The sequence below is a fragment of the Equus przewalskii genome, chromosome 27 (genome assembly GCF_037783145.1).
Source record: "Equus przewalskii isolate Varuska chromosome 27, EquPr2, whole genome shotgun sequence".
Classification (NCBI taxonomy): domain Eukaryota; kingdom Metazoa; phylum Chordata; class Mammalia; order Perissodactyla; family Equidae; genus Equus; species Equus przewalskii.
This window is the reverse complement of record NC_091857.1, coordinates 27,278,940-27,297,228: the sequence shown is the minus strand read 5'-3', so window position 1 is coordinate 27,297,228 and position 18,289 is coordinate 27,278,940. Positions and strand designations below refer to the sequence as shown.

Below are 18,289 nucleotides of genomic sequence, written 5' to 3'. Positions count from 1 at the left end.
TTCTGAAGCTATACCCTTCCCAGTAAGAATCATTGCCTCTATCTTTCCATATATACGAAAAAGTGAAATATGTTGGAAACTCACCATCAGACGCATGAGTCTGGTCATTTTTAACAGTAAGTATTGGGTAACCTCATTAGAATTTATTTAAGGCTCACATGTATTTTTAAATTGATCTTTTATTTAGTTTTTCTTTCACTTATTATCCTAACTATGTAAACATAAATGATATTCTTCTTCATGAAATTCCCAATGAATCTGTCAACTTCACAGTTACATATTCTCTCTGTCCACGTAGGTAAAATCCATGTTCTTTGAAGGAATCAATGTATATCCTGCTTCTGAAACTTTCATTCATAAAACTCTAGAGTACAGAACAGGTAAGTTCAGGTTCAGTAACTATAGTTTGAATGAGACAAATATCCAAAGCCCAGAGAAATTAGATCAAATCCACAACTTTTTAGACTTCCAAAATTTACTCCCAGATGCATTTGAGTTTCTATTTAAGCTAATATAATACAACACAAACTCTGGTCGATAATGTATAAACAATAACATAAAAATATTTCAACACCAGAATGAATTAGTTTATTCAATTTAATCATTTAACTTTTTAACCATTTGGGGCAGAAAATAAATTAGCATGAATTCCATCAGCAATGCTGATATTACTGGGTAATTATTATTATTACTGTTTACTGGGTAATTATTATTACCCAGTAATAATAATAATACCCATAATATTATTGGGTTGTCGTCAAATTCAGAGGATTCAGGAATCAGTCTGTTAGCCTGTGCCTGATGGAAAGAGATTAGGTAAGGAACTGGTGATCAAAGACTAAGAAGATAGTTGCCACTGGGAATAATGAACATGATGAACATTTGATAACTTTGCTTTAAAAGTATTGAAATGCAACAAGTTGATCAGTAGAAGCCAGATGGATAGGTAGGTTGGTAACAAGATGGCTGGAGATCCCTAGAAGCAAACCAGATTGGGTGGCAGAAACCGGATCTATAGCTCAAGAAGGAGAAGCCAAGGACTCCATAACTCAGGGAACGGAAGCCACTGGATTGAGAGCCCAGCAAGTAGCAACTCCTAGATCCATAGCCCAGAGATAAGCCACTGCTGGACCCAAAGCCAAGAGAAACAGGATAAGTTGACCATGAGGGACTTCAGAGTGTGGAGACCCTTGAGCTGTAGCAGGACCTCTGGCAGGGGCTGGCTACCACACAGGATATCTGGTACTTGATAGGCTCCCAGCAGGTCTCCCCACAGCCATTATAGAGACAGTAGCCCAACTGACAGGTGCTGGGAGAGCAGAGGTCAGTGCTGTAGACCAGGGTTCTGGGATAGGAAGAGCCACAGGAGGCACCTGGGCAGCGCAGGTAGCCCCCAAGGAAGCAACAAGAGGAAAAGTTTCCAGAGCAGCAGTTTTGGGATATGTTGACAAGAGATGTGAGTTCAGATAAGTCACAATGAGAAGATTCTGAGGTTTGTCATCTTGTGGACTGGGTAATTTATGTACTCTTATGAATTGCTATGGTACAGTACAGCTGAAATCCTCTCACATTTGGACACCCTCTTCTGCATATGTGTAATTCATTAACCTTCTCTGTAATTGTAGTTGACTAGCTTCCTACCTAGTGTATTTATGCGTGCTATAATTTGTTATGATAGCACAAAGCCAGTGATCATTCCTATCTCAGAATTTCTAGGACTGTTTGTCAGTCATCCTCATCCTGTTATGGCCGTGACTCCATGTATATCTATTCCTGCTTTGCTCTGGGATTCTTTCTGTCACTTTTCTACTCTGTCAAGTGGCATAGCTTTGTTTTTTTATAGGGATGCTTCTAATGATTGATTCTACTTGTCACCACTGATTCACATTCTCCAAATTTATTTTCCATCTATCACATGTTATTACCCAGTGCTTCTCACACCTAATGGAGGGAAGAAAAATAGCACATAATGAGAAATGGCTAGAAACAGAAAAGAATCAGGAAAACATTTAAAGGCAAAGGGACTCAAGAAGACTGAATTGAGATGGAGTCACAAGAGGAGGTTGATTTGGGCCATGTGAAGAGGGAGTGGGGTAACGGTGATAATGTGGGAAATCTGGAAAAGGGACTGACGTGACAGAGATTTCAGGTATCTCTTCTCCTTACTTTTAGCATATAGATCTTTTAATTTAAATGCCATTTAAAACAAACTGAAAATATAGTTTATGTCTTTTCTTGTATATTCATTTACATCATCCAAATTTTAAAAGCACCTGGGATCTGCGTCCTAGAACAACTCAGGTTTTCCACTGCTCAGACTATGTATAAGTTTTGTGTATTTTCAAAGTCAGTTCCTTTCCTGTAATTTCCTCCCAAAATATAAAATATCTTTCTTTTGTCACCCATAGTCTTCATTTTATTTTTTCTTGGCATAATATAATAACTGAGTGTTAATTTCCAATGGGTTCATTATATCAGAGAAATAAATATTAATGGAAATTCTTTAGGCTGAAGGAAAATAATCTTAGAAGGAAATGTTAAATTTCAAGAAAGATTAGAGAGAATATTTGCTAGTTGAACTCTTCAGGAGGCGGACACTGAGACGGGGAACAAAAAGTTTGTACGAGAGTAGCACCTAAGAAAGAAAACAGCTGTTCTCCCACCTATTCAATCATTGATCAGGGGCTGCCATGAGAAAAAACTTGATCTTGGCTTAAAAGCTGAAGCAGACCCCGAAGAAACCAACAGAGAAAAGTAGGCCTCTCTTTCCGAGGGGAAATATAAAAGAGTGAGGTCAGGGGGCTGAAACACAGTCCCTGTCATGACATTTGATGCTGGACCTGCAATTGGTGCTCATCATCTCCCTCTTTCATTATCCCTTATAAATTTGCCTCACCCTCAGTTACCACCTCTATTGGTCTTGGTTGATTTCTTGATAGTGTTACCCAAGCCCTTATTCCTGAACCCGAATAACCATACCTTTATCTTGCTAGAGTCGCTGCATTTGACAAATCACATCTAAGATTGGACAGGAGGTTCCAGGAGCCTTCCAGAAGCCATGCAAGTAGATCAACTGAGCTCCACACACATTCACCCCCTTACCCTCATTGTGTAACAGATGGCAACTCTTTTTCTGTTTCTTTTTCTTTTCTTGCCTGCTAGTCCTTGAAAACAAGGATCCCAAAGTTCTTAGGCAGGAGCCATAGCTGTAGTTCAATGAGACCCTTGGTATGTCCCTTAGCAAATCTGGGAACTTGGACTCTATCCAAATTCCGGTTGCAGAAATAGAAAGCACAAAGTTCTTAACTGGATCATTGGGAGTGATAACAAGTGACTGTTTGGAGCCCAGTCTTTTGAGGCTATTGCCTCCATGCTAACACTTCAGCTTTGCTGTCAGTGGGCCAATCTAATGCACCATGAGGCAGATAGCTTAAGGATGGTGTGATTTTTGATAAAACCTGTGGATCCCACTCCACAATGTCTCTACTGTGAAGTGGATTTCCTGATTGGATGCTACATTGTGAGGAATTGCATGCTTGTGGATCAAGCTTTCCATTAGTTCCTGAATAATGGTGCTGCTGAGGTAAACATGAAAAGCAGACTCATACTCTGAATAGGTATCTGTGTGTTTGGAGATGAAACACTGATCCTTCCAGAGCAGGAGGCCATGTTCAACTTGTAACCGAGTGGCCAGTTGGTCTCCTCGAGCAATAGTGCCATACTGGGAGTTTAACATTAGCCTCTGTTGCTGGCAGATTACACACTCACAAGTAACATTAATTATATCAGCCTTGTAAGTAAGAGCTTGTGCCATTGGACCCATTCATAGTCTCTGTGATCAAGTTGTTCTTTTGCTCATCTTGCCATCTTGCCATTGTGGGGACTGCTGACAAATGTGGGCTAACATCAACCGGTTGAGTCATTTTGTCTGTTTGACTGTTTAGTTCCACTTCTGTGGAGATGCTTTCTGGTGGGCATTAAAAAGAAATTACCAAGATCTTCACCCTTTGTGCCCACTTACATATGTCCATCCACATGTCTCTACACCAGATTTCCTTGGTTCAATATTCTAATATTGTTCTCTCCAGGTCCCTAACTACCTGGTCAGGCCAACTGCCACTGTCCAGGAATCTAGATGCATCATCAACTGGAGCCTCTTTTTCTCTTTTATGCAAAGTGGATAACCAGGTGCTGAACATAAAATTCTGCCCATAGAGGAAATATTTTCCTCACCACAGTGTTTAAAGACATCCACTTAACGAGCCAGTTCATCTGCAAACCTAGCTGGGCTTTCCCACTCCTCTTTCAGGAGGACCAATGTGACCACACATGTGATCTGAGAAAGGAGAGGTAGTGCAATCCCGGTTGATGACATAAGGGTCTGGGGTCCTGCTCATGCAGCCTTGCTTTCTTGTTCTGCTTATGTTCATTCCTGTATGAGCTATTTCCATCTTGCAATGGATTGCTACTGAGTCTACCTGACTTTGTGACTCGGAGGGTTTGCCAGAACCCTGCTCACGTTGGACAGCTACAGATGCATGGTTACTTGTCCCATGGTCAAGTTTTGTATCTCAACCAGGTCCAAGTGGTATCCGAGGAGCTGATTTTCCAAAGATATGTTAATTCTCCACTGCAGATTATAAGGTCTTGTTCTACAACTTCAGTTGCCTGCATTGGGATTCTCCCACTGGGGTTTGCCACAAACTTCACTCTGCATTTTTTTTGTACCACAGATACCATCAACACCATATCGTCTGCCAGATTGTTTGGCATAACCAATGGAGCTGCTTGCATGTGAGCCTAGACCTACAGAATCCTTTCCTGCCTCTGGCCTAACTAAAGCTGTGTATATAGGCCAGAGAAGTATTTCTAGGTGGGGAGTATGTTCATTCCAGAACCCAAAACACCTACCAGATGCTCTGCTTCATTATTTGTAGTAGAGGATATAAGAGTTTGTTTATTATATATGTTTATATTATGTTAAATTGTGTTCCTAATATGAATGTTGATATAAAATAGGTAAATATAACAATACATTATTTTACATAACATTTAACAAAAGCTTTATTTTATAAAGTATTTAAAAATGTTTAAACAGGTAGAAAATAGAGTGAATGCGATCAAGCAGAAAGCACTTTCAATAGTATGAATAAGAGAAGATGAATCCCAAGACTAATGTGATCCCAAACTCAAGATATCCAAACAATGAAGTGACAGGTACCTATTAAACATCTCAGGCCTGATTTGCCATTGCTATGCCATACGAATTGTAACTTGATTTCCAATAATTCCCTGAACACAAGATCTTTATGCCTCTCTGATTTGTTGATTTTATTTCATCTTCTCAAAATTCTCCTTATTCTCTCCCACACTGCTTGTGTCTTTGCTTCTTATATTAGTCCCCATCTGTCATGAAATCTTGGATCCTGATTTCCTTATAGGACTGGGACCTATAATCAAACCCTTGATCCACTTTGAGTCTTCATTTCATTGAGTGTAAAATAACTGTAGTTCTTGGCATGTGTGTTCCTCATGATTCTTGTCGCTATCTGAAAATTATTATTTGAATAGGAAAATTCTTTGAACGTTGCTCTTTATCTCTGTATAAAGATACTGGTTTTTTGTTATCAGCTTTAAACTTTATCAACATATTACCCATTTTAGCATGTTATTATTTTCTGAAATATTTGGTCTATAAAATATCAGAATATCCACATAAAACCAAGGGGTCTGCAAATGTGTGTTGAGATATGAATGAAACCATTTCTGTTGATATGAAAGGCTTGTTTCTTTCTGCCACGTTTAGTTTGACTCTTAGATACAAGAAAGTGAAACACCACATTTCATGAACCTAATTAATTCTCACCAAGGATAATTGACTTCCTCCTTATGCTTGTTAAGAAATTAATTACAGGGCCAGCCCTAGTGGCCTAGTGGTTAAGTTTGGTGTGCTCTGCTTCAGTGGCCTGGATCTGGTTCCTGGGCATGGACCTACACCACTCTGTTAGTGGCCATATGAACTTTGCACACAGCCTATAGTTTTTCCCACTCAGTTGTATTTTCCAAGTTGCTTGTTTTTCTCCTTTGGTCAGCAAACATCAAGGCCTCATATCCTTTGAAGGAAGTGTGCTCAATACTCTTCCTGAGATTATTATTCACATAAATAATTATTATTCACATAAAGTCTAAAAATGCAACCTAAGTATTCCATAGAACAGCGGTTTTAACAAGGAAATGTTTAAAATTCCAAATAAATCGGTTTGAATCCACTAATATATTAGGTTTCCAAAGTTTACTCACAGTGGTATAGTGAAATTTAATCTAAATACCCCCCAAAAAGCAAAAACATAAAATAAAACTTAGCCAATTAAAACTAACAATAGAATTAGCAGCATATTTGGAAGCCAGAATGAATGAGTTTATTAGATTGTATTCATTTGTGTTTTTATTTATATTGTGTATAAAATTAATTAACATTAACATTAATTAATTAGCATTAATTCATTGTTCATTAACATGAATTTGATTAATTGATTTAGTAATTTATTTCATCAATTCCACCAATTCCATTAATTCACCCAATAGAATTAATCATTAAGTTCAGTATAGGTTAGAGGCAGTTTTTTGGTCAGTTTTTGTGGCTGGAAAGATATTGAAGAGCGCCTGATCAGATAGTTTTTCCCAAAGATCATGAAAGGCTCTGAATCTGATCATGAGTAGACACTGCTTGGAGATTAGACATATTGCTCAAAATTTCTGAACGCTCAGCAAGTTTATTGATAGTAGCTGGATCCACAGATTGGTCTATAACATGATGATTGGCAGCTCCTGGAGGCAAAGTGGGTTGGAAAGCAGAATCTGGATCCATAGCTCAGGGAAGGGAAGCCACAGACTCCATAACCCAGGGGTCTGAAGCCACGGGATCCACAGCCCAGTGAGTAGCAGTTTCTAGATCCATAGCCGAGAGAGCAGCAGCTGCTGGACCCAAAACCCTGAGACCTGGCATAAGTTGACCGGCAGGGACTGCAGACTGTGGAGATCCTTGGACGGTAGCAGGACCTCTGGCAGGGGCTGGACACCACATAGGAGGTCTGGTATCTTGCGGGCTCCCAGCAGGTCTCCCTACAGCCACTGTAGAGAGAGGAGCCCAGCTGGCAGGTTCTGGGAGAGCAGAAATCAGTGCTGTAGACCAGGTTGCTGGGGTAGGAAGAGCCACAGGAGAAGCGTGGGTAACACAGGTAGCCCCCAAGGGAGCGGGAGGAGAATTTTCCAGAGCAGCAACTGTAGGACATGTTGACTGGAGAGGTGAATTCAGATGAGTGACAATGAGAAGATTCTGAGATTTAATGTCACCTCCTGGCTTGGGGCATTTTTATACTCTCAGCCATGGGTGTGGCATTCTAGAAAGTCATCTTTCTCATGCTTGGAATTTGTCATTTCCATATGTGTAATTCAATAATATTTTCTGTAATTGAAGATGAATAATTCCTTCCGACTCATATTTGTGTGTAAATTTATCATGTTGTTATAGCACTAAACCAATGAACTATTCCACTGTCAGAATTCTATGACTATATGTCATTAATGCCATCTAATCATGAGCAGGAAAGCCCCTACTATTCTCCTTGGCCGAGACTCACTGTGCATTTGCCTGTATATTGGCTGGGGGATGCTTAGCTCTAAGGGCAGGGATTGAGGTGAAATCATTTTTTTCCTATGTCAGTGGAAAAGAGACACCTTATTTTTTTCTAGGCAGTCAATCATATTTTTATATTTATTTTATTTCATTTTATATTTTTTATAACATTTTATAAATTTCAGGTGTACATCATTGTACTTTGATTTCCATGAAGATTACATCATGTTCACCACCCAGAGACTAATTACCATCCATCACCATACACATGTGCCCTGTCATCCCTTTTCCCTCCTCCCTCCCTGCTTCCCCTCTGGTAACCACTAATCCAATCTCTATCTCTAAGTGATTGTTTGTTGTTGTTTTTAGCTTCTATTTATGAGTGAGATCCTATGGTATTTGACTTTCTACCTCTGATTTATTTCGCTTAGCATAATACCCTCAAGGTCCATCCAGGTTTTCACAAATGGTTGGATTTCATCATTGTTTATCGCTGAGTAGTATTCCATTGTGTATATATACCACATCTTCTTTATCCATTTGTCCCTTGATGGGCACCTAGGTTGCTTCCAAGTCTTGACTATTGTGACTAATGCTGCAATGAACATAGTGGTACATGAATCTTTACACATTCGTGTTTTCATGTTCTTTGGATAAATACTCACCAGTGGAATAGCAGGATCATATCATAGTTCTGTTCTTAACTTTTTGAAGAATCTCCATACTATTTTCCATAGTGGCTGCACCAGTTTGCACTCCCACCAGCAGTGTATGAGGGTTCTTTTGTCTCCACATCCTCTCCAACACTTGTTATTTCCTGTCTTGTTAATTATAGCTGCTCTGACAGGAGTGCCGTGGTATCTCATTGTAGTGTCCCTGATAGATAGTGATGTTGAACATCTTTTCATGTGCCTGTTGGCCATCTGTATATCTTCTTTGGAGAAGAAGATCTGTTCAGATCTTTTGCCCATTTTTTACTTTGGTTGTTAGCTTTTCTGTTGTTGAGATGTACTGGTTCTTTATATATTTTGGATATTCGGATATACAGTTCGCAAATATCTTCTTCCCAATGTTAGGCTCTCTTTCCATTTTGTTGATTTCCTTTGCTGTGATTTCAGGTCTTACATTCAATTCCTTAATCCATTTGGAGTTAATTTGTGTGTATAGTCTAAGATAATGGTCTACTTTCATTCTTTTGCATGTGACTGTCCAGTTTTCTCAACATCATTTGTTGAAGATAGTTTCCTGTCTCCACTGTATATTCTTGGCTCCTTTGTCAAAAATTAGCTGTCATAGATGCGTGGGTTTACTTCTGGGCTTTCAAATCTGTTGTATTGATCTGTGTGTTTGTTTTTGTGCCAGTACCAGGCTCTTTTGGTTACTATAGCTTTGTAGTATATTTTGAAATCAGGGGGTGTGATATCTCCAGCTTTGCTATTTTTCTCAGGATTCCTTTGGTTATTCAGGGTCTTTTGTTTTTCCATATAAATTTTAGGATTTTTTGTTCTGTTTCCATGAAACCTGAAATTGGAACTTTGAGAGGGGTTGCATTGAATCTGCAGATTGCTTTAGGAGGTATAGACATTTCAATTATGTTAATGCTTCCAATCCAAGAGCATGGAATATCTTTCCATTTCTTTGTGTCTTCCTCAGTTTCTTTCAAAAATGTTTTATAGTTTTCAGTGTACTGATCTTTCACCTCTTTGGTTAAGTTTATTCCTAAGTATTTTATTCTTTTTCTTGCAATTTTAAATGTGACTGTATTCTTAATTTCTCTTTCTGCCTCTTTGTTGTTAGTGTCTAGAAGCACAATTGATTTTTGTATGTTGATTTTGTAACCTGCAATTTTACTGTGGTCATTTATTATTTCTAAAAGTTTTTTGGTGGATTCTTTAGGGTTTTCTCTATATAAAATCATGTCATCTTCAAATAGTGACAGTTTCACTTCTTCGTTTCCAATTTGGATCCCATCTATTTCTCTCTTTTTTTGCCTGATTGTTCTGGTTAGGACTTCCAATACCATGTTAAATAAGAGTAGTGAAAATGGGCATCTTTGTATGGTTCTTTGAGGTTCCTTGTCCTTGTCTGTTCTTTGAGGGATAGCTTCCATTTTTTCTTTACTGAGAATGGTATAAGCTGTGAGTTTGTCATACATGGCCTCTATTATGTTGAGATACTTTTCTTCTATACCCATTTTATTTAGAGTTTTTATCATAAATGGATGCTGTATTTTGTCAAATGCTTTCTCTGCATCTATTGAGATGATCATGTGATTTTGATTCTTCATTTTGTTAATGTGGTGTAACGTTGGTTGATTTGTGGCTGTTGAACCATCCCTGCATCCTGGAATAAATCCCATTTGATCATGATGTCTGATCTTTTTAATGTATTGTTTTATTCGATTTGCTACTATTTTACTGAAGATTTTTGCATCAATGTTGCTCAGTGGTATTGGCCTGTAATCTTTTTTTCTGTTGTCCTTGTCTGGTTTTGGTGTCCAGGTAATGTTGATTTCATAGAATGAGTTTGGAAATTTCACCTTCCCTTCAGTTTTTTGGAATAGTTTGAGAATTTGATAAGGATAGATACTAAGTCCTCTTTGAATGTTTGGTAGAATTCACCAGGGAAACCATCTGGTCCTTTCATATTTTGGGAGGTCTTTGATTATTATTGTTTCAATCTCCTTACTTGTGATTGGTTTATTCTCATTCTCTTTTTTCTTGATTCATTTTTGGAAGGCTGTATCATTCTAAGAATTTATCCATTCTAGATTATCTAATTTGTTGTTGTATAACTTTTTGTAGCATTCTCTTATAATCTTTTGTATTTCTGAGGTGTCCATTGTAATTTCTCCTCTTTCATTTCTGATTTTATTTATTTGAGCCTTCTCTCTTTTTTCTTGGTGAGTCTATCTAAAGGTTTGTCAATTTTATTTATGTATTGAAAGAACCATCTCTTAGTTTCATTGATTTTTTCTTTTGTTTTTTTTTTAGCCTCCATTTCATTTATTTCTGCTCTGATTTTTATTATTTCCTTCCTTCTTCTGATTTTGGGCTTTGTTTGTTCCTCTTTTTCCAGTTCCCTTATGTGTACTATTAGCTTGTTTATCTGAGTTTTTTGTTTGTTTGTGAAGGTAGGCCTGTATTGCTATAAACATCCCTCTTAGAACTGCTTTTGCTAAATTCTATAAATTTTGGCATGTTGTATTTTCATTTTCATTTGTCTCCAGGTAATTATTGATTTCTCCTTTGATTTCTTCATTGACCCAATCATTGTTCTGCAGCGTTTTTTAATTTCCACATATTTCTGGCTTTTCTGCTTTTCTGCTTTTCTTCCTGTAGTTGACTTCTAGTTTCATACCACTGTGGTCAGAAAAGATGCTTGGTATTATTTGATCTTAAATTTATTGAGACTTGTTTTGTGGCCTAATATGTGATCTATCCTGGAGAATGTGCCATGTGCATTTGAAAAGAATGTCTATTCAGTGGGTTTTGGATGGAATGTTCTGTATATATCTACTAAGTCCATCTGGTCTAATAAGTCAATGAAGACCAATGTTTCCTTATTGATCTTCTGTTTGGATGATCTCTCCATTGGTGTAAGTGGAGTTTTAAAGTCCCCTACTATTATTGTGTTACAGTCTATTTCTCCTTTTATGTCTGTTAATAATTGCTTTATATATTTAGGTGCTCCTATGTTGAGTTCATACATATTTATAAATGTTGTATCTTCTTATTGGATTTTTCTCTTTATCAGTATGTGGTGCCCTTCTTTGTCTCTTGCTGCAGTTTTTGTTTTAAAGTCTATTTTGTCTGATAGATGTATTGCTACCCCAGCTTTCTTTTCATTGCCATTTGCGTGGAGTATCTTTTTCCATCCCTTCACTTTCAGTTTGGAGTGTCTTTAGGTCTGAATTGTGTCTTTTGCATGCAGCATATATATGGGTCTTGTTTTCTTATGCAATTGGTCACCCTATGCCTTTTGATTGGAGCATTTAATCTATCGACATTTAAAGTAGCCATTGATAAGAACGTACTTATTGCCATTTTGCTACTTTTTTTCAGGGTGTTTTAGTTGTTCTTCTCTGTTCCTTTCTCCTTCTCTTGCTCTCTTCCCTTGTAGTTTGATGGCTTTCTTTAGTATTACGTTTGTGTTTGTTTTTCCTTAGTTTTTTATGTGTTCATTATAGATTTCCTTAGTTGCTTGTGTATTTATTATAGGTTTCTGGTTTGTGATTACCATGAGATTTATATTTAATAACCTATGTGTATAGTAATCTATATTAAGTTGATGGTATCTTTACTTTTTTTTTCCTTTTGAGGAAGATTAGCCCTGAGCTAACATCTGCTGGCAATCCTCCTCTTTTTGTTGAGGAAGGCTGGCCCTGATCTAACATCCATGCCCATCTTCCTCCACTTTACATGTGGGACACCTACCACAGCATGGCTTGCCAAGCAGTGCCATGTCCGCACCTTAGATCCAAACTGGTGAACCCCAGGCCGCCAAAGCAGAATGTGCGAACTTAACCGCTGTGCCACTGGGCCAGCCCTGATGATATCTTTAGTTTGACCTCTTGCTAAAAGCTCTACTCTTTTCTCCCTTCATCCCACATTTTATGTTTTTGGTTTTTTATTTTTGGAAGAAGATGATACCTGAGCTAACATGAGTGCCCATCTTCCTCTATTTTATATATGGGACACCTGCCACAGCATGGCTTGATTAACGGTGTGCAGATTCGCACCTGGGATCTGACCGGTGAACCCTGAGCTGCTGAAGCAGAGGGCACGAACTTAACTGCTATACCACCAGGCGGGCCCCCACATTTTATGTTTTTGATATCCTATCTAACCTCTTTTTTATGTGTGTATGTCATTACCCTCTTGTCATGGAAATAGATAACTTTTGTACTTCTGTCTTTTGATCTTCATATTATCTTCATAGGTGGTTGTTACTGTATATTTGCCTTTCCCAGTTATTTTATTGCTTTTTTTGGATATTTTTCTTATTCCTATTTGTGGTCTTTTCTTTTCCACTTCAATAAGTCCCTTTAGCATTCTTGTAGGGCTGTTTTCTTGGTGATAAACCCATTTAGTTTTTGGTTGTCTGGCAAACTCTTTTATCTCTCCTTCCATATGAATGATAACCTTGTTGGGCAGAGTATTCTTGGCAGTAGGTTTTTTCCTTTCAGCACTTTAAATATATGATGCCACTCCCTTCTAACCTGTAAGGTTTCTGCTGAGAAGTCAGCAGATAGCCTTATGGAGTTTCCTTTATATATAACTTGTTGCCTTTCTCTTTTAGTTTTTAGGATTCTCTGTCTTTAATTCTTGACATTTTAATTATAATGCTTCTTGGTGTGGGCCTCTTTGGGTTCATCTTGCTTGGTACTCTCTCTGCTTCCTGTAACTGCATGCCTGTTTACTTCCTTAGATTAGGAAAGTTTTCAGCTATTATTTTTTAAATAGATTCTCTGCCCCTTTGTCTCTCTCTTTTTCTTCTGGGACTTCTATAATATGGATGGTAGTACAATTGATTCTGTTCCAGAGGCCCGCTAGTCTGTCCTCGTTCTTTTTAGTTCTTTTTTTTTTTTATATGTTCAGCTTGGGTGATTTCCTCTAGTCTTTTGTGATCTTCTTCTATATCATCTACTCTGCTATTGAGTCCCTCTAGTGAATTTTTCACTTCTAGCATTGTACTCTTCATTCTGGTTGGTTCTTTTTTATATTTTCCAATTCTTTGTTGAAGTTCTCACTGAGTTCATCCATTCCTCTCCCAAGATCAGTGAGTAACATTATGACATTTTGTTTGAACTCTTTGTCCAGTAGATTTTTTATTTCTGCTTCTTTTAGTGCTTTTTCTGGGGTTTTGTCCTATTCCCTGATTTGGAAGGTATTCCTTTGTCTCCTCATGTTGCCTCTTTCTCTGTGCTTATATCTATGCATTAGGTAGTTCAGCTATGTCTCACAATCTTGGAGAGGTGGGCTTGTGTGAGTGATGCCTTATGATGCCCAGAAGTGTGCTTTCCTCTCATCACTGAGACACCCTATTTTTCTCCAGTGATTTTTTTCCCTAAATTTGTTTCATACTCTAAAATTATTTCCCATATATTTCATTATATAATATACATAATATGTATGTAATATATATATATAATTCTCAAATACTTTGAGAAGGGGAAAATAGATAAGATAAATTTAATGAGAAACATGGTAGGTCACAGAGATAAGCCAGGACAAATGCTTAGAGGCAAAATGACCAAGGAAGACTAATCTGACACAGACTCAGTGGATATGAACTTGTGCACATATGAAAAGATTCAGTGAGTCAAATGTTCTTGAGATGAGGGGAGACAACTAGTGACTCTATGGGTTTTTCCATCTCTTTGTAATTCAAATTAAAAAGTTCAAAATTGGTACAATTTATGACTTTTTGTATATACCCTGTCATATTTGTCTTCTATGTTTACAATTTGTCTGGGGAGCTTTCTCTTGTAGAATAACTCCCATCGAGCTGTACTTTCTGGACATTTTTAACTTCAAATTATTTCATACAATTCCTCCTTCATTGTAAAACATACTTTTCCCTACTCTACCTCTTTAAGCTTATTTTTTCACTGTAAAATTTCCAAATGTCCTCTTTTTGTAGAGCTCTGCATGTCAGGCAAAGCTGAGGAAAAAGAAATGCTGAAGGATTTTCTCCAGTTAGATAGACAATAATCTCAGAAGGAAACTTAGAATTGCAAGTGGGAAAAAGAGGACTGAAATATAAGTGAATTATGTCTAAATACTCACTGTGCATAATACTAACAAAATGGTTTGTGATTCTTAATATGTAGGTAGAAGTGAACAGTAATAAATTAAGAATGATCATTAAAAATCTCTTAAGAAATTGCTTAAAAATTAAAAGCTTGGAAAAAATAATAACTTAAAAGAGTAAAAATGCAGCATTAAACCATTTTATTGCCTTCTCCCAAAAGCATGAAAAGAGATAAAAAGGGACATAGAAGATGGATCAAATAATAATAAAATAGTAAATATGTAGGCAGAAACTTGAATACATCAATAATTAAGTTAAATGTAATATGACTAAATAATCCATATAAAAGACTTAGAATATCATACTGGGCTAAAACTCAAAACTATTTTCTACTTATAATAGGTTTTCTTAAATATAAGGAAACAGAAAAGGGAAAAGTAAAAAAGACATATCAGGCAAAAGAAGCAAACAGAAAATGCTACTTCTGCTTTATTAATCTCAAAGTTTGCTATATGATAAGAAGTGTATTATACATAAAGCAAGATACTTATTAACAATCATCCTGTCAGTCTTCCAGAATAACACACATTATTTTATTACTCTTTTAGAAGTCGCTCTAAATCCATCCAATAGAGTGGCCACTAGCCACATATATCAAGTTTTATTTACAGTACTTAAACTAAATTAAAATTCAGTTCCTCAGTCATATTCACCACGTCAAGTGCACAACAGACACATGTAGTTGATGGATATCAAATATTGGGAGGTGCAGATAAAAATATTTTAAGTATCACAGAAAGTTCTGTTTGAACAATACTGTCTTAGACATTGCAGAATGCGTTGCTGATTTGCTAACGTATATTAATACTTTTACTGTTTCCTGTACAAGAATGTCAGAAATCTTAAGGCCATTTATCATCACCCCAATATATACATTACTATGTTGGGATTTTTGGTACTTTAATTTCATATATGTTTCTGTATATTGATATCTATTCGCTCCATGTTTTGATAGGCAATTTACCGAGTATATATCTTTTGTTTACCCTTCATTCCTTCCTACTTCTTTTCGCTATATTCCAGGATCATTTTGCTTTTGACTATGTATAACCCTTGTTATCCATTTTAGTGCTGGAAGCCTAGTGACAAAATCTCTAAGTTTTTGATTGCCTGAAGATGTCCATGTTTTCCCTTCATTTTTGAAAGATACTCACAAGTCAAGTGTTCTAGTTTTCAAGTTTTCTTTCTTTAGAAATTTGAGTATATTTAATTGTTTTCCTATCTTCCTTTTTCTATCTTTTTAGAATTCAATTGCCAATCTTACTGTTGCTTTTCTTCTTTTACAGATTGGCACCAGAGCTAACATTTGTTGCCAATCTTCTTTATTTTTTTATTCTTTCCCCCAAAGCCCCCCAGTACATAGTTATACATTCCAGTTGTGAGTGCCTCTAGTCGTGCTGTGTGGGTTGCTGCCTCAGCATGGGCTGATGCACAATGCCATATCTGTGCCCAGGATGCTGCTTATTGTTGCTTTTTTGAAGGTAACTTGCATCTTTTTCCCCCTCTCATTGCTTTAAATTTTTCTCTTTTTCTTTCTTGTTTATTAGTTTTACTTCAATGCACCAAGGTGTAGGTCTTTCCTCGTATTTTTCATGCATGAGTTTTGTAACAATTTTTGAATTTGTGAATTAATGTTGTTCCTCTATTGGAAAATTCTCTCTGTATCTGTTTATATTACATGTTACTTTTCTTGGATTTGGTGATATCTTGACTTGTCAATAGCTGTTCATTTTCCATTGAATATATATACACATACATACACACATATGTACATACACACACTTACACACACACAATCTTGTTTCAGGACTCCAATTGAAATTATGTTAGACTTTTCCACATTCTCTATGTTCCATATTCTCTGAAACTCCATTCAATATTCTTACAGTTTTCTTAATTTTTTAGTTTGAACAAATTCTAGGGAATAATAACTAATTCTCTTCTGATGTGTATAATTTGTTTTTAATCTATTCACCAATTCTACATTTAATTTATTGCATTTTTCAATTTTAGAATTTCTGCTTTGTTCTTTTAATATGTTCCAGTGCTCTGCCAAAATTTTCAATCTATCCTTTTATTTCCTAAGCATATCAATTTTAACTTCTATGTCTAATATTTCTATTTACTGAATCTCTTGTGAGTTTGTTTGTACTACATGATACATCTTTTGGATTTAGTCATTTCTTAACTTCTTGAGGTCTGGTAAATTTTCCTTGGGTATTAGGCTATCTATGTCTATATCTCTATCATCTATATATTCATCTATATTTATAAATTTATCTATATATTTATCTATATCTGTATCTATATATTCACCTATATCTATAGCTATATAAAACTATATCTGTAATTATGTCTATCTGAGGACACACATCTTATGAGGGACTCAATCTAATTCCTGATTTTGAGATTTTAATTCATAAAAGCCTATATATTCAAACAATAGTTTTCCACTATCTATAGTTTGAGTCAGAAAAATATCTGAGGTCTCCCAAAATTAGTGCAAATCCCCAACTTCTTAGGATTTCAAAACTTATTTCCATGTGCATATTGGTCTTTTCATAATATCTCTTTCATCTATCAGAATTAAAACTCTAGTTAATAAACAACTAAAAACAACAAACACAGTTGGATATCAGAACTAATAAGTTTATTAGATTATAATGATTGAACCTTTCAAACAATTTTGGAATAAAAACCAATAACATGAATTCCATCTCCAATGCAGACTTTAGACTTTATTTTGAGTTAGTATATTAATTATAGAATTTTTTAGGGAGACCTTTTAGCCAGTGTTTAGGGCAAGAGACAAGGTGAAAATTTGACAATCAGAAAGTAAGAGGATAATTCTTTCTGTAGATGACAAAGGTAATGACGTTTATGAGTCGAGGCATTGATGGTATTGGATAACAAGATTAGAAATTTAATAAGATGATTAGTAGAAGCCAGATCCACAGGTTGGTCTGTAGCAAGAAGACTGGAAGTTCCTAGAAGTCAAGTAGGATGGGCGGCAGAATCCAGATCCATAGCTCAGAGAAGGGAAACCACGAACTCCATAAACCAGGGGTCTGAAGCTACTGGAGCCACAACCCAGTGAGTAGGAGCTTCTAAATCCACAGCGTGGGGAGCAGCTGCTGCTGGATCCAAAACCTAGAGATCCAGAATAAGTCGTCAGACAGGGACTGCAGAGTGTGGAGGTCCTTGGGTGGTAACAGGACGTCTGGCAAGGTCTGGATACCACATAGGAAGTCTGGCATCTGATGGGCTCACAGTAGTTCTCCTGACAACCACTGTAGAGAGAGGAACCCAGCTGGCAGGTGATGGGAGAGTGGGAGGCAGTGCTGTAGAACAAGTTCCTGGGGTAGGAAGAGCCACAGAAGGAGCCTGGGTAGCTCAGGTAGCCCCCAAGGGAGCGGGAGGAGAAGCTTCCAGAGCAGCAGCTGTGGGACATGTTGACAGGAGAAGTGAGGTCAGCTGAGTTACGGTGAGAAGATTTTGAGTTTGAATGTCATTCCTGGACTGTGATATTTATATACTCTCAGCAATGGGTGTGGTATTTTATAGTGTCATCTTTTCCATATTTGAACTCCCTCATTTGCATACACGTAACTCAGTAATCCTCTTTGTAGTTACAATTAGCTAACAACCTTCATCTTACATTTATGGGTGAACTCAGTTTATTTTTATAGCTCTATGTCAATGAATTACATCTATGTTACAAATGCTATGAAGGTATGCAATTAATGCCTAGTCCATCATGGCCAGGGAAACTTGTCTTATTTTCTGTGGCCATGACTACTTGTACATCTGATCCTGTTTTGGCTAAGGAATGTTTTA

The 18,289-nt window shown here is 36.9% G+C and overlaps 3 protein-coding genes across 3 annotated transcripts; all 3 read right to left on the bottom strand.

Annotated features, from left to right (window-relative positions):
- Window positions 1-924: 924 nt before the first annotated feature.
- On the bottom strand, window positions 925-3,814 carry LOC103562441 (keratin-associated protein 13-1-like). Its single transcript, XM_008537481.1, is given in 2 exon segments — window positions 925-1,487; window positions 3,472-3,814. Coding segments are annotated over 2 exon segments (906 nt in total).
- A 2,627-nt stretch (window positions 3,815-6,441) lies between these two features.
- On the bottom strand, window positions 6,442-7,334 carry LOC103562430 (keratin-associated protein 13-1-like). Its single transcript, XM_008537471.2, has one exon. It carries the CDS (start codon window positions 7,290-7,292, stop codon window positions 6,774-6,776), a length of 519 nt encoding a protein of 172 aa, XP_008535693.2. The 5' UTR covers window positions 7,293-7,334; the 3' UTR covers window positions 6,442-6,773.
- A 9,829-nt stretch (window positions 7,335-17,163) lies between these two features.
- On the bottom strand, window positions 17,164-17,968 carry LOC103562429 (keratin-associated protein 13-1-like). The gene has a single exon (XM_008537470.2). The coding sequence runs from the start codon at window positions 17,901-17,903 to the stop codon at window positions 17,388-17,390; it is 516 nt and encodes a 171-aa protein (XP_008535692.2). The 5' UTR covers window positions 17,904-17,968; the 3' UTR covers window positions 17,164-17,387.
- Between the last annotated feature and the right edge of the window lie 321 nt (window positions 17,969-18,289).

What these genes read in the sequence shown, in the direction of transcription:
- LOC103562430 (XM_008537471.2), bottom strand. Translation starts at nt 7,292, where the DNA reads ATGTCCTACAGTTGCTGCTCTGGAAAATTCTCCTCCCGCTCCCTTGGG.
- LOC103562429 (XM_008537470.2), bottom strand. Translation starts at nt 17,903, where the DNA reads ATGTCCCACAGCTGCTGCTCTGGAAGCTTCTCCTCCCGCTCCCTTGGG.